A 21,541-nucleotide genomic window follows, 5' to 3' on the forward strand; every position below is an offset into this window, starting at 1 on the left:
AAATTGTGAACAGCCCTTTCTCCCCAAGACTTGTCTAGGAAGAAGCTGAGGCACAGGAAAACAAATCCATTTGTCCGTGATGCTCAAGCTATCCTGTATCCATTTCCTGGCCCTGCGCAGGTCTTGCTGTGCTCCAGCCCTCTGCTGCTCCGGGCAGCCAAAGCTGATGGAAACCCAGCTGTCATCCTGTGCCACCTGAACTGTTTCACGGGCACTGGGAAAGAGCGTCTACTCATTTGGGAGGATCAGAGATGCCAGCTGGCTCCTGTTCTCTCTCTAGTGCCAGGCAAAAATGAGGAAGCATTAGGCTTTGACCCTGCCTGCCTACCTGCCACCCAAAAGCTAGAGGGAAGCTGTGGAGGCCCACCTACTAGGCGTGGTGACTCGTCCCTGCAAACCTGGCACTCAGGAGGCTGAAGGAGGATCAAAAGTTAGGTGCCAGCCTAACCTGCATAGTGAGACCTCATCTTAAAAAAAAAAGCTGGGCAGGGAGTGTGGCCTAGTGGTAGAGTGCTTGCCTAGCATGCACGAAGACCCGGGTTCAATTCCTCGGCACCACATATGTAGAAAAAAGCTGAAAATGGTGCTATGACTCAAGTGGAAGAACACTAGCCTTGAGAAAAAGTTCAAGGACAGCGCTCAGGCCCTGAGTTCAAGCCCCATGACTGGCAAAAAAAAAAAAAAAAAAAAAAAAGCTAGCTAAGTGGTGCCTCAAAGTAGGAGAATGTCTACCTAGCAAATTTAAGGCCTTACATTCAAACCCCACTAGGGCAAAAGGAAAAAAAAAAAAGGATCTGAGCTCTGGGGAATGGTCCTCGGTTGCTCAGGGGGCCAATCCAAAAGGCAGCACTGCTGCAGAGCCCGCCCACGGGTTTCCTAAAAGAATGCCACCAGTGGGGCTGGGAGTTTGGCCCAGTGGTAGAGTGCTTGCCTAGCATGCACGAAGACCTGGGTTCGATTCTTTGGTACCACATACTTAGAAAAAGCCGGAAGTGGCGCTGAGGCTCAAGTGGTAGAGTTCTAGCCTTGAGAAAGTCCAAGGACAGTGCTCAGGCCCTGAGCTCAAGCCCAGGACTGGAGAAAAAAAAAAAAAAGAAGAATGCCACTGCTGAGTGGCCACGGGCCCACAGCACTCAAGCATGGTCCTCCTACATGGTCACCAACTGTGCCCTCTTCCTCGTCCCCTCCCCACCTGCGGGAACACTCGTGCAAACACACCGTCACACGGACACTCCACTCAAAAGTGGGGTGTTTTGTGAAAAACCACAGCGGTCACTTTATTCTTGAGTTTGCACTTTACAAAACCACAAGGGAGAAGTATTTGAGGGGAACAGGTGGGGGTGGGGAGTGGGGGATGGTAGAGATGAGGAAGATCCAGGAAGGAAGCCCCTCCCTGCCATCTTGGGGACCAGGCCAGCCGGGTGAGACTGGCCCCGGAGGACTTCTCGTGTCCTGGCTGTTCAGAGCTAGGCCAAAAGGCCCGCAGAGGAGGGCTCAGCGGAGGAGACCAAAGCGGGCTCTGCAAGGCCGGGGAGGCAGCCAGGCAGGCAGGCCAGGGTTACCCATCCAGCAGCTTCAGGATGCTCTCCCGCTCCTTCAGAGTCTTCCAGGCCTGGTCCTTCTCCTTCTTGGTAGGGGTCCGCTTCTTCTGCCGGGCGGCCATAATCTTGCGGAAGGCGTCCATGACTTCGTTGTCGGCCATGCGGACCCGCTGTCTCAACTCCTGCCGGCTCACCTCCTCCTTTGCCAGCCTGTGGACAAGGATCCACGTGACATACGGTCATCCGCCCCACGCCTGGTCCCTCCCGCTGCCCACAGAGCCCACCCACCATGCCAGACTGGCATTCCCGTGGACCACCTCATGTGGTTACCACCAAAGCCCTGAGCGCAGAGGCCTGAGCGGGTGTGGGAAGTCTGGCTGCAGTCCCTGTGGGCGGCGCCTGCCCTGAGCTCACCTCAGCAGATCATGCTTCTTGGTGCGGTTGTGGGCACTGAGTGCCTTCAGCTCGGCTTGCCGTTTGCGCAGCTCAGCGAGGACTTCGTCTTCCGAGTCTTCTGCAGGCCGGTCCTCAGACTCCAGAAGGCCCTGGGCAATCAGCTCCTCCTTGATGCGGCTCTCCAGGGACTTGGTATGTGGCACACTGTGGGCAAGCCTGGCCCTCAGCTGGGGGGCCAGCGGGGAGGGGCCAGCGCAGAGGCTCCCCGCTCTTCACTTTGAGAACCCCTCGATCCACATGTAAGTGTGTTCTGCAAGTTGCTACCTATTCACTGCAATCTCTTGCTAGACAACCCAAGTTTATTCGGCTACATTTACAGGTTTAAATATATTCTAAGTAAAAACAGGGCCATGCTATCATATCAGGCTACAAAGAACTTTTTCTCTGTGTGAACTCCACTATTTACACGTCTTTTCGTGTTAAATCCAATTCTTACTATGATGAACAACTGCAGGCTTTATCATCATAGGGAGTTTATATCACCGCAGGGAGTTAGGACAATTTGGCACACCGAGCCCCTACGGTTAGGCATTCAGGATACTCACAGGAGCCACGAGGAACAAGCCTGGACGAAGCCTGCCTGCACAAGTGCTGAGTCAGCACTCGTGTGCAAGATTCCTGGCCTTCACCAGACTGTCCTGAGCCTCTTGGTTAATGAAGGCCTCCTCATGCTTAGGTTGAGGTGGGGTCGAACTGTGAGGTGCAGACATGACGTCACTCACCTGAAGGGTTTGTTCTGATTGCGAGGAGAGGTGCTTGCCCCGTCTGCCCCTGATTCTTTCCCAGACATGTCTGGGATGGGGGAGTCCTCCATAGGGGAAATAATGTTCTCCTAGAAGACCAGAGATGGGGCAAAGGAAGGAAGAACGGGAGCATTTCCACCCGTTTCCTGCTCCTGTCACCTATGTGAATCGTTTTCATAGACCAGCAGTATTCTTTTTCTCTTCTGAAAATTACTTATGTTTTTACATTTTGTGAACTTCAAACAGAAAATTTTTAATTTTAAGTTTTGGGTGCTTCTGACTTAGGAGAGTAAATATTAAATAAAACATAAAATTGTTGCTGGATGCACGGGTTATATAGTAGAATGCCAGCCATGAGCAGAAAAAGCCAACTAAGCTGAGTACTGGCACTGAGTGCGCACGCTCATACACACACACACACACACACGTCTAATTAAAAATATACACGTGAGGCCGGGAGTTTGGCCTAGTGGTTTAAAGTGCTTGCCTAGCATGCATGAAGACCTGGGTTCGATTCCTCGGTACCGCATACATAGAAAAAAGCCGGAAGTGGTACTGAGGCTCAAGTGGTAGAGCTCTAGCCTTGAGAAAGTCCAAGGACAGTGCTCAGGCCCTGAGCTCAAGCCCAGGACTGGCCAAAAAAAAAAAAAAAAAAAAATAACGTGAAATGTAACAAAATTTCTGATTACTTCTCTGATTGTTTTTGGTGCCAATACTAGAGATTGAACTCAGAGCTTGAGTGCTATTCTTGAGCCAAAGCTCCAAGTCTGGTTTTTTACTTATTTTATTTTTTTTTTTGGGGGGGATGTTTAATTGGAGATAAAGAGTCTCACAGGCTTTCTTGCCTAGGGTAGATTAGAACCACAGTCCTCAGATCTCAGTCACCTGGAGTCCACTAATTAATTATTTTTAAGTTTACATTATTCAGGAGAGGATTCCCTTATTACATTTCCCACCTGTTGGCAGGGTATTACAATGTATCTCCCCCCTCACTTCCCCCTCTCTGCCTCCCTCCCCCTCCCCAGCATTTCCAGACTTCACTGTTTCCTTTTTATACTTGTAACTAATCCATTTGGACACCATTCAATCCTTCCTCCATCCTTATTGGTCCAGTCCTCTCTCAACCCTCCTAGACAGTTGATTCCTCCTTCCCCCCACCTCCCTCAGCCCCTAGGCCAATTTCTTAAAAATTACTTCATTGCTGCCAAAACAGTTTTTGTATTTTCCAGCCCACCTCTTCTGGGAGGCGTTTTTTAAAAAGCTTAGATCCTAACTACCCAGGAGGCTGAGATCTGAGGATCGCAATTCAAAGCCAGCCCGGGCACTAAAGTCCATGAGACTCTCATCTCCAATTAACCACGAGAAACCAGAAGTGGGGCTGTGGCTCAAGGGTAGGGCAGTAGCCTTGAGCTGAAGAGCTCAGGGACAGCACCCAGGCCCAGAGTTCAAGTCCCATGACCCACAACAACAACAAAAAAGCTTAGATCATTTTAGACAGTCCCCCTTTTTGGTACTAATACCAAAGAAGAGGACACAGAGAAGTGGTGGTAACACGCACCAGCTGCTCAGCTAACGTGGCGTGCAGTGGGGTGAGCGGTCAGGATAAGGTGCTGTCGCCTGCTGTGATCGCCAACGTATGACTACAGACGGGCTCCACTGGGGTGAGAACACAGCACTAAAGCGGGAAGGGCAGGGACTTCCGGTTGCGAGTTGATGGCGCTCACCTCCACCAGGGCCTGCAGGAGCCGCTGCGTCAGGGCGCCAAAGGGGCAGCCCTCTTCTGGCTGCTCGTGCTGGGCCTCCGACTTCTTCAGCAGGGCATCCACATCTGAAGCAGGCAGGGAAGAGGGCAGCGGGTGGGCGGGAGTTCTGGGAGGTCAAATCCTGGCCTGGAGTGGACAGGAAGGTCGGGGGCCTACCTTTAGTGTCCAGTTCTGTCAGAGGCCCCAGGAGCCCTTTCTTCTTGTCAGCCACAGCTGCTGCCCGGGCCCCGTCCTTCTGCTCCTCCAGCAGGTCCTCCTGGGCCCAGCGCTGGGAATAATGTTTCCCTAGGGGTGGAATCTGTGGAAAAAAGACCACTGGGCCTGAGTGGTTAACACAGCCAGAGGCCACGTTGCCACCATGTTTTCATTCACTCTCCGTGTGTGTGTGTGTGTGTGTGTGTGTGTGTGTGTGCCTTTATATATTAAAGAAAAAATAAGAAAAGATGCCTGAGAAGCCCACCCATGGGAGATTAGAGGCGATCTGGTGAAAGGGGGTGAGGCTTGATGCCCGGCAGGAGGGAGATGAGGGGACAGGGCCAGCGTCCATTATGGTCAGGGGGAGAGGGACCAGCAGAATGCAAAATCTGAGCCTGGGTGGGTGGACAGTCAGTGGGGCAGACAGGCGGCAGGGAGGGCAGAGGAAGGCCTTGCTAGCTGTGATCAGGAGGAGTCCTGTTCTCCTTCTGCCGGGTTTCTACCTTGTAGTGCTCCGCCTCGTCCTCAGGGGGCTTCAGAAGCTCCTCCAGAGTGCGGACCTCCTCACTGGTGATGTCGGCACAGTACGGCTCCACCGATGCCCAGAACCTGTCGAGAGAAGCAGAGGCTGAGAGGGTCGCCATGTTCTTCCGCGTTCGCCCTGGGCCCAGGGGGCCTTCACTCCCCCTCTGTGTTCTCTGGCCCACAACCTGTTGGGGGCGTCGTTCTTCGGGATGCGTGGCACATCGATTGGGTCATCAGTGAATTCATATTCCTGGATCTTGGGCTGAAGGTTTTTGGATTTGGGTCGGCCCGGGCCAGGGCCTGGCCCATGTCCTGTCTTCCCCTCCAGTTTCTGCTTCTTGGGCTTGCCATGTTTGGGGGGAGCTCCAAGTTCATGGTCGCGACCCAACTTCAGGAATCGGCGGTCACCTTTCTTATCCTGCCAGTCAGTGAGGATCTGAAATTTACACGGTCGGTCACTGAAGAGAAGGGAAGACATGGGACAACTCTTTCTCCAGAAAATAAATTAGGATCTGCAATCCAAAGAGGCTCTCAGGTTTTTTTCCCCATCTTCTTTTTTTACTTAACAAACTCCTACTCACCCTTCAAAACCCAGCCTTTTTCTGTGCCTTTGCCTCACATGAATTTATTCACATACTTCTCACCTTCCAATTCACACAAGCTAGTCACACACAGTTCACTAAGGAGACCACAAACCAGCCCATGTGAACATTGGGAAAACCTGCTGCAAGTGACTTTCAGTGAAGTCAAACAAGCCTCCCAGCAAGACCCTTTTGAGGGTCATAGGGCTTAAATTCAGGCCCTGGGGGCTCTCCCTGAGCTCCTCTGAGCATTAGCTCAAGTCTAATGCTCTACCACTTGAGCCACAATGCCACTTCTAGTTTTTTCTGTGATTTCTTGCCTGTGCTGGCTTTGAACCCCTATCCTCAGATCTCAGCCTCCTGAGTTGCAAGGATTATAGGGGGAAGCCACAAGCACCTGGCTTAACTTCATTTTAAACATTATCCGGCTAGCTAGGAAGCCTGCTTGGAACAAGTTACCTGGAGTTTTGGATGCTACAATATACAGCCTTTCTCAGGAAACTCCCATGGGTCCCTAAACCAGGAAGCTCACTGCCCCCATGCCTGTCCCCGGTCCAGCACATAACCTGGCTCACAAGGCCCAGGAGTTCAGGCAGTGACAAATGACAGTTGTATCAACAAATAACATTTGAAGCGCTTTTAGTGTGGAGGCATTTTGTGAAAATTCTCTAATTCTCACAGAGGTTCTACGGTAGGTAGGTAGGTCGGTCCTGTTATTTGGCTCATTTTGCAGATGGAGAAACTAAGGCTTGGAGAAAATAGGGCACTTTCTTCAAATCACATAGGGAAGAAATAAATAGCAACACCAGCAAGTGCTGAAGTCAAGATTCAAATCCAGGTTTCTCCACTCTCAAATCCCAATGGCCCAAATTGTCCTAATTTATGTCTGTCTACTAAGAGTCAACAGAAGCTCAATGGATAAAAACTCTTGTGGTCATGAGGCCTGTCCACATTCAGGGCTATTTTACCAACCAGACTCACTCTTTGGCCTGAGCAGATGGAGCTAACCTAACGACTGATAGCCTAACTTCCAAGTCCATCTCTGGCCATGTTCCCTCTCGGGGGCATCACCTGGGTTTCAGCCTCCAGCACACGCAGGCGGCGGCTTGCAGAAGACAGCAGTGTCTCAAGCTCCAGCTGCAGGGTGTCCAGCTCCTCGATACCGATGCCATCATCCTCAGAGCGGGCCAGCACCGCCGTGTAGCGGGGACAGACCTTCAGGTGGTCCACGGACTTGAAGTCGTGGAATTGCAATGGACAGTCCTTCAGCTCACTCATGGCCCAGGAGATGAGACCTTGTGGAGCTGCAGAGGAGAGGGCCAGATGGAGTAGCATGAGAAAAACCCAAGGAGCCTTCCCTGTGCAACAGCCTCAACCAGGAAGCTATTTGAGGGCCCTTACTGACAAAGTGTGAGGGCACAGCTAGCTACTTAAGAGTATCTGCTGGGTTCCACGTTGGAACAGAGCTCATCTCACTCTGTTCCTAGCCCAACCCTGGAAGCAGAGCTCCATTTTACAAAGCAAGAACTGCAAGCAAAACAGTGTGTGCCTTGCGCTCCCAAGATGCAATCTGAACCCAGGGGATCTGGTCTCTGAGCCCTAACTACCAAGGTATCACTGTGCAAGGTGTTCTCTGCTTCTGATCTCCTGGGATCTGCTAGGCCTTTAACTTTCAATCCTCCCTTCCTTCCAAGGTTCTCAGGGACTTCTCGGTCTCCTCACCTCACCACACTCGCCTTTCCCCTTCCGGAGGTGGTCTGGAAACACACTCTGCCCTGGCAGAACTAGGTGAAGCCCACGATGTCTATTCATGTGCCCTGAACACGTTTGAAACCTCAGACCAAGTGCGAATCTGTGCAATGGGGTCAACCACAGTACCTACCTCCCTGGGATGTGCTGAGGATTAGGAGTGGATGGCTCGTCAAGAGCCCAGCTCAGTGCCTGGTACACGAGTGGGACTGCTTAAAGGCCGGGCCCACCCGCGGGTCGCCCCAGCGTCCCGCCTCCGGGGCCCCCCGTCCTCGAGCGAGCCCCTCACGCGGCCCCCAGGGCCCCCCCACCCCGGCCGCGGAGGGGGCGGGGAGCTCGGGTCGGACGGGGCAACCGCCCCGGAACTGGCTGATGGGCGGGCCCCCCGCGGCTGCCGAGGGGCGGGGAGCCCTGCGGGGCTCGGACCGGAGGCCCTGGGCGAACCCTGGGAACCGCCGCGACGGGGAGGGGGGCGGCGGCGCCGAGCCCCCGGGGCGGCGGGCAGGCGGGGCCCGGAGAAAGGACGTGATGCACACCGGAAGGAACGTAGGCCTCGGCGGCCTCGACTTGTCCTAATTTGGTGCCCAACCTGAGGTCGGGTTGTACCATGGCGTGGCTGGGGGGGGGAGGTGAAGGCGGAAGCTGGGCACAATCCGAGGCGCAAGCAAGCCTGAGGAAGGCTAGGTGGAAACGGCGGAAGCCATCGCCTCATTCACCCATGCAGGGCTTTCAAGATACCAGAAGGGTCCTAGCTTCGAGCGGTGGTCGGGAGCCGGGGGCCTCTGGGGCTCGCCTCCCCCCCCCGGGCTGGAACGCAGATGGTACGTCCCGGAAGTCTGGGCGGGGACTGCGGCTGCGCTTCTCCCAAAAGGTCAGGCGCCGCGGGGCTGGCGACTTCCGCACTTCCGCTTTCCGGCCCAGCCAGCGCCCGCGATGGTGAGAGCGCCGGGCCCGCCGCGGGGACCCCCCCCCCCCGCTTCCATTCTGCCTCGGGGGTGTGGGTTTCGGGGAGCTGCGGCTTGCTTCGGAGGCCGCCCGTGGCCGTGGGGGGCACGAGGAGGGCGGGAGCCGGAGGGGGCGGCGGGGAGCCTGGGCCGCCGGGCGGGCCGTGAGGCGGGCGGGGATGTTCGGCCGGCCGTGGGGCCTTCCGAGCTCCGGGCCGGCCTCGAAGGCTCGTGGGGGGCCCGGCAGCCTGAGGAGGGACCGGAGCCTCGGCGAACACACCCCCTTCCCCTCTGCCCGCTCGACCCCTCTGCTTCCGGGGCGAATGCCCGCCCGCCCGCCCGCCCCTCTCCTGGGGTCCGCACTTGCAGCCTTGCGTGGCCTCAGCCAGGGGCCCCGCGTTTGACCCGTCTGGGGGTGCTGGGCCTTCCCTTCCTGGGGGTGCCCGGGCCCTGCTGGTGCAGGGCTGAGACTCTTGGCTTACCTAGCTGTTGGTGCTTTTCCTGGTGCCGTGTCCTTCTAGGTGGTGCCTGATAGCTCAGTCGACCTTTTCAGCTCTCCTGCAAGGTTCGCTAGGCTGTCCAGGGGCATCTTAAAATCAGACATTATCCAGACGTCGTCTCCCTCTGTGAAACTTGCCTTCACTCTCGTTTGTTTCATACATCAGTTTGAAGCCTGACCTTTTTCTTTGGATCTGGCTTGAGGATCCTATGCCTTTCCAGTTTCAAACACTTTGTAAGTTTATCAAGGTATTTTCTTGAGCCCGTCGTCTTTTATGCTTGAAAGGGCAAGTGTCAGTCACCTCCTATTTAGATTTTTGTTTTGTTTTGTGTGTGTCACTACTGGGACCTGAACTCCCGGCCTGCTGTCCTTTAAGCCTTTTCCGCACAAGGCTATCATTTGAGTCACAGCTCCACTTCCTGCTTCACAGCCTTTTGCTGGCTGATTGGAGATAAGAGTGTCACAGACTTTTTCTTCCTCAGGCTGGCTTTGAACCGCAGTCCTCTATTTCAAGCTCCTGAGTAACTAGGATTACAGGCATGAGCCACTGGTTCCCAGCTCACTTTTAGGACTGTGGTGTATGAATGTTGCCCCAAAACAGTCATGTAACCACTACTAGACTCAGGATACATCACCCTAAAATTTTCTTAGGTTTCTTTGTAATCCATCCACTCTTGACACCTCCAACCCAGACCACCACTGATTTTTCCTTTATAATGTTACCTTTTTCACATCATCACATAGGTTAAACAAAGGGAATGCCCTGCAAAGCCTTTGGGCCTTATAAGGCCCTTGAAATGATTTGTTACATGTTGGGATAGACTGGAGCTGCTTCCTTTTTCTTCAGTAGTAAGGCCTGAACTCTGGACCTGGGCATTGTCCCTGAGCTCTTCAGTTTAAGGCTTCAGCCCTACCCCTAGAGCCACAGTACTGCTTCCTGGAGCTGCTTCTTGACAACCACTGCCACAGCTCTTTACCTGTATTGATGATTTTTTTGTGGCTGAGAACAGTGTACATGGCCCTTGACAGAAGAGGTTCTCCACCCCTGAGTGGGTGGAGTTGATCATTCCATCCATATAGTCTTATTTTTGGGTTGCTACTTCTGAGCTGTATGAATGCAACACAGTTCTTTGCTGGCTTTTTCTTTCTTTTGAGTCGGATGTCAGTCCAGTCCCTCTGACTGAATTCTTTATTGCCTTTGCATCGGCATGTCTTACAGAAACAAAACAAAACACTTGTGGAAGTGACACTATGGCTTATGTGGTAGAAGGCTAGCCTTGAGATGAAGAGCTCAGGGATAGCACACAGGCCCAGAGTTCAAACCTAATGATGGACAAAAAAAAAACAGGACCAGGAGTTTGGCCTAGTGTAGAGTGCTTGCCTAGCATGCAGGAAGACCCAGGTTCGATTTCTGGGTACCATGTACATAGAGCTGGAAGTCGTGCTGTGGCTCAAGTGGTAGAGCTCTAGCCTAGAGAAAACCAAGGACAGTGCCCAGGCCCTGAGTTCAAGCCCCAGGACTGGCCAAAAGAAAAAAAAAAAAAGGATTTTCTGAGGAGGAGGAAGTTACACGACGGTGGCTGCATCATGTCTCTCTGAAGAATGGATTGGAGAGGGAAGTGAGACATACAAGGTTTTTTTTTGTTGTTGTTTTGTTTTTTGCCAGTCCTGCATCCTGAACTTGGCCTGGGCACTGTCCTTGGTTTTCTCAAGGCCAGCTTTTTCTGTGTATGTGGTAATGAGGAATTGAACCCAGGACTTCATGCATACGAGGCAAGCACTCTGCTACTAGGCCATGTTCCCAGGTCCCCAGAGTTTTATATTAGGAAAAAAGACACTAATTTGTTTACCTGACATTCAAGATAATCTGTAATCTTATTCCAGCCTGCCATCACAGCCTCATCCATACAATGTAAAATGATTCTCAGGTACATAAACCTTGTACTCCTTACTCCCCCTGAAACTCTTAACAAACTTTTGTTAGGATATTGTTAGTTAATTCACTCAGTTAGATTCTAAGCTAGCTGCAAGCTATGTAACCGAATAAAATAGATGTGGTCTGCAGACCCGTGAGTTTTACAATCTAGTGAGGATCACTTTACAAATGACATGAGAAATATGTCACTATAAATTATAATAAATGTAATGACGAAGGGAGAAGTCAAGAAAGACTTCTGAGAAAGGAAGAGGTCTTCCCTAATAAGCTAAACTCTGGGGTGTTGACTTGAGCAAAAAAAGCCAGCAGACATTCCAGATTGTATCAAATCCTAAGAAGAGAAAGAACTTGGCTAATGTAACTGACCTGCGTACTTTGACGCCAATCCCCTCCCCTGAGAATGACCTTATTCTACTGAAATCATCACAGTCCTGTTTCCAATCAAAACCAATTTCTTAATTCAATATAGATTACTTCTAATTTTTCTTTATACTTAATCCCTCCTTAGGTGAACTCCTACACAGGTGAACTATTTTGTGTGTGCAGATAATCTTGGAATTTCCAGCTTACTTTGACAAACAGAATTGTATGCACTTTTAGCATAATAGATGGCCGATGCTTAGCTGTGTGCCTGTCCTCGGTACCCTTGGCTGGGTAGATGTATATGGAGGGATGTTTAGCAGCACGACTGAGTTCTATCCACTCTATGCCTAAGCGCATCTTGCCCATAATCACGACAATCAGACATATTTGACACATTAAGTATCTGCTGGCAGGAGTCTTTTCTTGTTGAATACCACCACTTGAGACTAGACTGGTAGGTACCTTGAAGATACAGGCTCTTGTGTTCACCTGGGATCCTGAGTAGTACCGGCTGTCTGGGAGCTAGAACTGGGGAGCTTGTGTGTTCGGTGAAGCAGGTTCTGATCCTTCCTAACCTTTTGGTATATTCCGACAGACTGCCACTCTCCGCCCCTACCTGAGCGCCGTGCGGGCCACACTGCAGGCTGCCCTCTGCCTGGAGAACTTCTCCTCCCAGGTTGTGGAAAGACACAACAAGCCAGAAGTAGAAGTCAGGTAGGAAAGTAATAAGAGGTCAGTGTGGGGGACGAGGGGTTCTGGACACTGGAGTGACTTGGTTAGAGGAGCTTGGCCTCCGCAGACATGCTTTGGCTTCCTGATGAACAGTGGTTTGTGATCTGAAGTATAGGACATGGAGCCATGGGTGGGGCACCGTCCATGGGAGGAGTTCTTCAGCAAGCTTGTCCACTGGCCAGTTAAAAAAATGTCATCTCTATACATTCATTACTTAAGGAGTAAAGATTTATTTTTCATTTCATTTTATTTTTGCCAGTCCTGGGCTTGAGCTCAGGGCCTGAGCACTGTCCTTGGACTTTCTCAAGGCTAGAGCTCTACCACTTGAGCCTCAGCACCACTTCCGGCTTTTGTCTATGTATGTGGTACTGAGGAATCAAACCTGGGTCTTTGTGCATGCTAGGCAAGCACTTTAACCACTAGGCCAAACTCCCAGCCTTTTTTTTTTTTTTTTGTGGGTCATGGGGCTTGGACTCTGGGCCTGGGTGCTGTTCCTGAGCTCTTCAGCTCAAGGCTACTACCATCCTACCCTTTGAGCCACAGCGGCCAGTTTGCCACTTGGGTTTTCTGGTCACTAATTGGAGTTAAGAGTCTCACTGTCTTTAGTGCCGGGATAGCTTTGAACCTCAGATCCTCAGATTTCAGCCTCCTGGGTAGCTAGGATTATGGGCGTGAGCCATTGCACCTGGCTGACTTCTGGCTTTTTCTGTGATTAGAGTTATGAGTCTCATGGATTTTTCCTGCCCAGACTGGCTTTGGACTTCAAACCTCAGATCTGTCTCCTGCATAGTTAGGATTATAGTACGAGCCAGCAGCACATACTCACCAAAAGTATTTAGATAAAAAGTAAAATTTAAAAGAGTGAATGTGTGCGTGCGTGCGTGCGTGTGTGTGTGTGTGTGTGTGTGTGTGTGTATGCCCATACTTGGGCATTCAGGGCCTTACTCTTTTTTTTTATTCAAAGCTGTCACTGTGCCACTTGAACCATAGCTTCACTTCCAATTTTAAGAGTCTCAGATGCTTTTCTTCCCTAGGCTGGCTTTGAACTGGGATCCTCAGATCTTAGCCTTTCTCACATTCCCCCACTGTCATGGGACTTGGTAGCTGTCCTTGAGCTCTTTTGCTCAAGACTAATGCTCTATCACTTTTAGCCCTGGCTCCACTTCCTTCTCTGGTGGTTACTTTAGATAAAGTCCCACATACTGGGGGCCGGGAATTTGGCCTAGTGGTAGAGTGCTTGCCTAGCATGCACAAAGACCCAGGTTCAATTCCTCGGTACCACATACGTAGAAAAGCCAGAAATGGGGCCCGGGAGTTTGGCCTAGCGGTTAAAGTGCTTGCCTAGCATGCACAAAGACCCGAGTTCGATTCCTCGGTATCCCACATACACAACCAAGCCGGAAGTGGCAGAGACGAGACACAACCAAACCGGAAAAGTGGCAGAGACAAGACTGCGACGGCGACAGAGAGCGAAAGAAGCGAGCTGAACTGAAGTGAACAGAACCCAACCGAGTGGTGGCCGGAGCGAGCGGGGCCGGAGCGAGCGGGGCCAGAGCAAGCCAGGAGCAGGGCCGGGCGGAAGCAAGCGGGGCCAGAACGAGCGGGGCCGGAGCGAGCGGGGCCTGAGCTAGAAAGAGGGCCTAGCCGGGCCGGAGCGAGCGGGGCCTGAGCTAGAAAGGGGGCCTGAGCTAGAAAGGGGGCCTAGCCGGGCCGGAGCGAGCGGGGTCAGAAAGAGAAAGGGGCCAAAAAAAAAGAAAAAAGCCAGAAATGGTGCTGAGGCTCAAGTGGTAGAGTTCTAACCCTTGAGAAAGTCCAAGGACAGTGCTCAGGCCCTGAGCTCAAGCCCAGGACTGGCAAAAAAAAAAAAAAGAGGAGTCTCACATTCTGGCATTAGTAGCTCCTTCTGTAATTTCAGCTACTCAAGAGGCTAAGATCTGAGGATCAGAGCTGGAGACCAGCCTAGGCAGAAAAAGCTGAGACATGTTTCTCCAGGTAACTAGCAAAAAAAAAAAAAAATCTGGAAGTGGAGGTGTGCCTTAAGTGGTAGAGAGCAACCACCTTCAGCTGAAGAGCTCAAAGATAGCGCCCAGGCCATGAGTTGAGGCCCCATAACTGACCAAAAAAAATGAGTCTCACAAACTTCCCTGCCCTGGCTAGCTCTGGTCTGTCTCCTCAGTAACTAGGATTACAGGTGTAAGCAACCAGCACCTACCTGGCTCTGTACGTTTTGATGTCTCCGTTCTAACTATGAAATAGGATTTCACAGAAAAGGAGATGAAATTCCAAAAGGGTTACATACCAAGGAATGTGATAGACGCTGACAGATTTCAAAACCCTTTCACTCTGACTCCAGAGGGTATGCCTTTTTCACTGGAGGGTCTGTGCTGGGAATCTCCTATTTCTTAGCCTCGGGTCTCCGATGGAGATTCCACGACATGCTGTGAATTGTTGTGATTATTCTGTTGGTAGTTGACAGGGCTTTGCCTTTGTGATTTCAGGAGTAGCAAAGAACTCCTATTACAGCCTGTCACCATCAGCAGGAATGAGAAGGAAAAGGTTCTGATTGAGGGTTCCATCAATTCCGTTCGGGTCAGCATCGCTGTGAAACAGGTGAGTCACCTTGGAGAAGGCCTGGAGTTCAGAGCTTGCTCCAAGCCAGTGAAGACAGGCAGTGCCATGAAGCCAGTTTAATACCAGGTCATAGATCCATTCCTGAGCTAGTAAGCAGTTCCAGGGTAAACTAGATAGGAATACAGTATAAAGGAGAAGCTTGCTATCCAGCTGTGGGTGACTCACACCTATAAGCCATGCTACTTGGGAGACAGGCTGGGAGGATGTCCATTCAAGGTCAGCTCTTTCAGAGAAGTTGGCAAGACTGCTCAGCTGAGAGCTAGGCACAGTAGCATACCCTGACCTTCTAACTACAAAAGAAGTCTAAGGAAAGTCAGGGCCGGGAGCAAAGAGTGATCATGTAGCATGCACGAAGCCTTGGGTTTGATTCCTCAGTACCATATACACAGAAAAAGCCAGAAGTGACACTGTGGCTCAAGTGGCTGAGCGAGCACTAGACTTGAGCAAAAGTATCTAAGGACAGTGCCTAGGCTCTGAGTTCAAGCCCCAGGACTGGGGGAAAAAAAAAGTAGTAAAGTCATGATGAGCACATCTGGGCAAAAAGTGAGATCGCTTCCATGCCAAAACACCAAGACACACCAATGGCTTATGCCTGTAATCATAGCTACTCAGGAGGCTGAGATCTGAGAATCGCAGTTCAAAGCCAGCCTGGGCACTAAGTCTGGAGACTCTTCTCCCCAATTAACTGCTAGAAAACCAGAAGTGGCGCTGGAGCTCAGCATGGTAGAGCAGTAGCCTTGAGCTGAAGAGCTCAGGGACAATGGCCAGGCCCAGACCAACAGAAAAAAAAAAAGTATCCAAAACAGATTAAGGTTGGGGTTTAGTGGTAGAGGATAGAACAACACATCCCTAGCAAGTGTGAGATCCTGAGTTCAAATCCTAGCACAACTGAAAATAGGCTATGGTGGCTCATGCCTATAATCTTAACTACTCAGGAGACTATGATCCTGAGGATCACAGCTCCAATCCTGTCTGGGAAGAAAAGAAAATGATTAAATATATATTTTTGCCTTTCTGAGGCTTTAATTGTGGGCCTGGACTCTTTTATTTTTATTGCCTTGAACCATCAGCACCAGATTTAATTTATTTTATGTATTTATTTATTTAATGGTGCCAGTATAGACTTGAACTTCATGCCTCCAGCTCTTGCTTAGCTTTTTCATTCACAATTAACACTCTACCACTTGAACCACACTGATAGTTCTGGATTTCTGCTGATTAGTCTGCCTGGACTAGCTTGCAGCCATGGTCCTGAGACCTCAGGTTCTTTTGTATCTAGGTTTATAGACATGAGCTACCCATACCTTGCTGATATGTTTTGTAAATTTTACTCTGGAAAAATCTGTATTGGGACTTAAACCCAGGGGGTTGCTCTCTTGCTTAACTTTTTTTTTTTTTTTTTTTGCCAATCCTGTGGCTTGAACTCAGGGCCTAAGCACCATCCTTGGATTTTCTCAAGGCTAGCACCACAGCACCACTTCCAACTTTTTCTACGTATGTAGTATCAAGGAATCGAACCCGGGGCTTCATGTATGCTAGGCAAGCACTTTACCACTAGGTCAAGATCCTGGCCCCTGGTTTATTTTCTTTTACTTAAGTTTGAAAAGAAACTTTTTTTTTTTTAACAAGCCCTGAACTTAGGTCCTGGGCACTGTTCTTAGACAAAATTTTTGCTCAAGGCTAGGGCTCTGCCACTTGAGCTACAGCGCCACTTCTGGCTTTTTCTGTATATGTGGTACTGAGGAATAGAACCCAGGACTTTGTGCATGCAGGGTAAGCACTTTTTACTCTAGGCTATGTTCCTGCCCCCTTGAAAAGAACTATAAGCAAAAAAAAAAACAAAAAAAAAAACAGCACTTGTCACAATAAAGGAGGACTTAAAAGTAAACATGAGGGGGGAGGGAAATGGGGACCATGACATGACAAAGGGTATCAATGTATGTGAAGTAATGCACCTTCTATCTGGTGAATATAATGTAACCCTTCTATTAATTACAATAAAAAATACATGAAAAAGAAAAAAAGTAAACACGAAAAACCGGGTAACTAAAATCAGAATAGCTACTATTTACTACAGAAAGTTCCAATCCTGAGGCCTGAGATAGGAGTTTGTTGTTGTTATTGAATTGTTATTATAAAGGTGACCATATACAAAGGGGTTAGAGTTACATAAGTCAGTGAAGAGTACATTTCTTCTTAGACAGTGTCAACCCTTCCCTCCTTTATGAGGGAAGATAACAAGTATCTGGAGGTACGGAGGACATCTAGTTCCTTGCTGCAGAATTGGTTTAGAAATACTGAGAGTTTAGAAGAAGGGAGACTGTTCAGGGTTGTCTGATGCCCGGCATGGCTGTGCCTGCTCCCAGGTGCTGTGCACTTTCTGTACTATTGACACAAGAACAACAAAGGCCTCCGGAATAGGTGAGGGGAGACTGGGATAAGCCATGAACTCTTCCTTTAGTTTGCAGCCATTCAGAGCGTGGTAGTGATCATGTCCACACCAGACCCACTGTGTCCCATGAGCCAGGAGAGGGGAATAGGTGTGCAAAGGGGAGTCACAAGTCCGGCTATGGAAGCACCAACTTTCTTTTCTCCTTTCTTCTCTCCAGGCCGATGAGATTGAGAAGATCTTATGCCATAAGTTCATGCGTTTTATGATGATGCGAGCAGAAAATTTCTTCATCCTTCGAAGGAAACCAGTAGAGGTAGTGCCGGTGGATCTGTGTGCTCACTCCTGGGATTCTGTCACTGAGGGGTCTGGGTTGTTTTTTTCTTTTTTCTTTTCTTCTGCAAATACTGGGGCTTGAACTCAGCCTGGGCGCTGTCCCTTTGCTTTTCAATTAGAAGGCTAGCACTCTACCACTTGAGCCATAGCTCTACTTCCTGCTTTTTGTAGTTATTTAGAGATAAGTCTGGCTTCAATCCTTGATCCTTCAACCTCTTAGATGACAGGTATAAGCCACTAGTACTTAGCTGAGTTCCTCCTCCTCCTCCTCTTCCTCCTCTTCCTCCTCTTCCTCCTCTTCTTCCTCTTCCTCCTCCTCCTCCTCTTCTTCTTCTTCCTCATCTTCTCCTCCTCCTCCTCTTTCTTTCTTCATCATCATCATCATCATCATCGTCATCAATTCTAGGGCTTAAACTCAGGGCCTGGTGCTGTCCCTTAGCCTCTCTATCCCAAGACTAGCATTTTACCATATGAGCCAAGCACCACTTCCAGCTTTTTCTATGTATATGGTACTGAGGAATTGAACCCAGAGAGTTGTGACTCAAGTGGTAGAGCAGTAGCCTTGAGAAAGCTCAAGGACAGTGCTCAGGCCCTGAGTTCAAGTCCCAGAACTGGCCAAAAAAACCCATTTTGTGTCCACATAGTCTCCCCAACTGCAGCAAACAAGGCTGCTGCCTGAAGGAGAAAGTTATAGCCAGCTGGGAATATGTGATGAGGCTCGCTGAAGCATGCCTGTGTGATAATTCCCATCTCCTCTCTTCTGCCCACTCTCCTTCTTCCATAGGGTTATGACATCAGTTTTCTCATCACCAACTTCCACACAGAGCAGATGTACAAACACAAGCTGGTGGACTTCGTTATCCACTTCATGGAGGAGATCGACAAGGAGATCAGTGAGATGAAGCTGTCAGTCAACGCCCGAGCGCGCATCGTGGCTGAGGAGTTCCTCAAGAATGTAAGTCAGCTGCTGGCTCACACCTGCAGTCTTAGCTAATCAGGACACTGAGATCCGAGGACCATGGTTTGAAGTCAGCCTAGGTAGGAAAGTCCTTGAGACTTCCATGAGCTACTCAAAAAAAGCTGCACGTGGCCACGTGACTTAAGAGGTAGAGTGCTAGTCTTTTTTTTTTTTTTTTTTGCCAGTCCTGGACTTGAGCTCAGGGCCTGAGCACTGTCCTTGGACTTTTTCAAGGTTAGAGCTCTACCACTCGAGCCTCAGCACCATTTCTGGCTTTTTTCTGTGTATGTGGTACTGAGGAATCGAACCCGGGTCTTCGTGCATGCTAGGCAAGCACTCTACCACTAGACCAAACTCTCAGCCCCTAGAGTGTTGGTCTTGAGCAAAAAGCAGCTCAGAGGGTCCAGGAGTTTGGCCTGGTGGTAGAATGTCTCCCTGAGATTTTGGTTCAAAGCTAGCCTCCATGAAAGTCTGTGAGACTCTTATCCAATTATCTACCAGAAAACAAGAAGTAACTCTGTGGATCCAAGTGGTAGAGTGCTAGCCTTGAGTGAAAACGCTCAGGGACAGTTCCCAGGCCTTGAGTTCAAGCTCCAAAACTGACACCCCACCAAAAAAAAAAAAAATGTCCATGATGTCTTACCTATCATAGTTCAGACCTCATGAAGCATACAAAGTACGTTGTGATTCTTTTAGACAATCATTTTGGAAATCCACATTTGAAACAGACTTCAATATTTTTTTTCAAAGTCTATTTCTCAGGCTTAGGTCATGATTTCTTTGACTTCCTTTCTTCCTTCCCATCCCTTCACTGTAATAGCTTCCAGTTCCCTCTTAAATTGTGTATGCTGTCTACCCAGAAGCCTGCAGTCCTCTGCAGGGGAGGAATTGTTTATATTGAGGGATGGCAGACTTGTTCTTGTTTAGATAGTCGGGACATGACTTTTTTACTTTTTCCAAAACAATCTTTGGTCTGTTGATACATTCCACTGGTAGAGTGGACTGTCCCTAGATACTAGGTTTGGTGTTTACTGCTACCAATATACATGCCGCCCAGAGGAGCCCACATTTCTAAATACAGAATCCACCCACTTCCCTGGGGCCTAATTATACTGCACTGGTGTGCAAGGCACTGTGCTGTGTGCCGGGCAGGCTCACCTAAAGGAGGATAGCGTTAATACCTTTCTCAGAGCAACTGAACAGTACATTCAATTTCCTATGAAAGTGTGGGGAGTATCTAGTAGGATTTCCATAAGTGGTCGAAGGGCAGAGCGCCAGGAAACCTTAACTCCCCTGCACAGAGGGTGGTTTAATGGATCATTTTTTACTGCTGCAGGGACCGGGTGGGTAGTCTTGGGCTGTGGTCAGTCTTGAATTGATTTCTAACCTCTGTTGTAGTGTCAGGACTGTCCTAGGCACAATAGGGAAAAGGCAAAAAAGTGTTCTAAGGCTTGCTGGAGGAACCCCCAGAATTCAATGTGTAAAATTAGATCCTGATTCTTCTCCCCATGGCCAGCATAGGTTACTGCCAAAGTCTAGCCAGATCTGAGACTGTGTCTCAGCCCAACACTCAAGAGGGGTGGCTCTCAGATCAGCCCACCGGACACAATAGTAACCGCCGCACCCTGCTGCTTGGCTCTCTTTGCAGTTTTAAACCATCTGGCTGGATGTCACGGCCTCCCCCTCAGCCTCCCTGTGTGTGTCTGCGTGTTTCTGCGAAGGGTGTTTCTGCGATGGCGTCCTGGAGTCACATCCCGGAGCAGTGGCAGTGGTGGTGGCGGAGGCGGCGGTGGCAGCAGCAGCAGCAGCAGCAGGGAACCTGGTTGGGTGGGCACAGATGTGGGAGGGGGTGGTCTGCTTGCTAGCTGGGCAAGAAAGTGGCAGTGGACTTTCCAGGGCCACACGTGCCTGGTCAGGCTGGCTTCTGATATTCAGTCCCGTGGGCTGGGACAGGTTTTTTTTTTTGTTTTTTTAACGTCCTGAAACTTAAACTCTGTGCTTGTAGGAGAATGTAACCTTTTTGTGTCTCACTTTTTTTTAAACAAATAATCTCCACCTCCAGTGGCTGTGACTGGTCCCAGTGATTGTACTTTACTGGTCGCTGTGGGTCTAGGCGGGCCTGGAGCCAGAAGGCGACTTGTTTTTTTTTTTCTCCCTGTGTCACCCCAGGTGGGGAGAGAGGGAGCTTTCAGACCCAGTCTCTCTCCCTTGCTCTCTTACCCCGAAGCCTCCTTGGGCCCAGGAGAGGGACCCTCTGCCAGTTCCTGGGCTCTTCCTGAAGATGATCGCTCAGCACTGGTGGGGACAAGGGCTGAATCCATGATTACCAGCCATGCCTACGAGCTGGGGCCCAAAAGCTCGGCTGCCTCTGGCTGCTGGGCCCTTTAGTGTCCTTGCAGCATGAGAGGTGCCAGTCTCGCCTTGTCTCAGTGCAGTGCCTGTGCTAGAGGTGGAGGAGTGAGTCCTCCAGAGCTCCCTCCAGCTCTCCAGCCCGCTCTGGCTCCTCTGCTCTCCCGCTCTCTATCTTATCTCTCTTCTGAGTCTCGTGGATCCTCCCTCCCCTAATTAAAGTTTCTTCATGCCCCTTTGGGGCTGCATGAGGTCTGCGCTCTGTGTGTGTATGTGAGAAGGGAGGCTGGGCTTCTTCATTCCCTCAGTTTGTGTGGCTCATGCTGAGGCTCAGTGCTGTAGTACACAGAACTACAGAACTGAGATTCATCCCACCATTGTCCTTTCCCAGGGCCCCCACCCCCGTGACTACCATCGGCAGCTTATACACTATCCATTCTCAAGATGTCCACCTGTAATGCAGCTTTTGTGCTATTCACATAATGATGTCTGTGCCAGAAGGTAGCCTCAGGCATAAAGCCCATCTTTAGAATGAAAAAGCTGAGGTTCCATGGGATATAGCAGTAGCTTACTCCAGTCTTCCAGCCTGTGAACAAAAGGATAAAAGAGCCCACGCTCAAACACTACCCACATGTAGCTTTTAAAATTTTATTTGGGGGGCTGGGAGTTTGGCGTAGTGGTTAAAGTGCTTGCCTAGCATGCACGCAGACCCGGGTTCGATTCCTTGGTACCACATACATAGACAAAAGCCGGAAATGGTGCTGAAGCTCAAGTGGTAGAGCTCTAGCCTTGAGAAAGTCCAAGGACAGTGCTTGGGCCCTGAACTCAAGTCCAGAACTGGCAAAAAAAAA

General features: G+C 50.2%; 2 protein-coding genes across 3 annotated transcripts; one reads left to right on the forward strand and one right to left on the reverse strand.

Annotated features, from left to right (window-relative positions):
- Positions 1-1,251: 1,251 nt before the first annotated feature.
- Positions 1,252-7,885, reverse strand: Tada3 (transcriptional adaptor 3). 2 transcript variants are annotated; one of them, XM_090323804.1, is made up of 9 exons: positions 7,687-7,885; positions 6,876-7,108; positions 5,409-5,659; positions 5,202-5,307; positions 4,660-4,801; positions 4,465-4,568; positions 2,720-2,829; positions 1,956-2,141; positions 1,252-1,751 (listed from the first exon to the last, which is right to left on the reverse strand). In XM_090323804.1, the coding sequence occupies exons 2-9, from the start codon at positions 7,080-7,082 to the stop codon at positions 1,559-1,561; spliced, it is 1,299 nt and encodes a 432-aa protein (XP_090179930.1). In that variant the 5' UTR covers positions 7,083-7,108; positions 7,687-7,885; the 3' UTR covers positions 1,252-1,558. The 2 variants fall into 2 exon arrangements, with proteins under 2 accessions (XP_090179930.1, XP_090179931.1); XM_090323805.1 differs by lacking the exon at positions 7,687-7,885 and having other exon boundaries at positions 5,409-5,681; positions 6,876-7,076.
- On the forward strand, positions 7,718-20,941 carry Arpc4 (actin related protein 2/3 complex subunit 4). The gene is made up of 7 exons (XM_090323849.1): positions 7,718-8,099; positions 8,425-8,489; positions 11,891-12,009; positions 14,526-14,637; positions 17,268-17,363; positions 18,168-18,338; positions 19,990-20,941. Exons 1-7 carry the CDS (start codon positions 7,718-7,720, stop codon positions 19,993-19,995), a joined length of 951 nt encoding a protein of 316 aa, XP_090179975.1. The 3' UTR covers positions 19,996-20,941.
- Positions 20,942-21,541: the final 600 nt, after the last annotated feature.

This window comes from Megascapheus bottae, chromosome 33, assembly GCF_031878675.1.
Source record: "Megascapheus bottae isolate mThoBot1 chromosome 33, mThoBot2.hap1, whole genome shotgun sequence".
NCBI classification, from domain to species: Eukaryota; Metazoa; Chordata; class Mammalia; order Rodentia; family Geomyidae; genus Megascapheus; species Megascapheus bottae.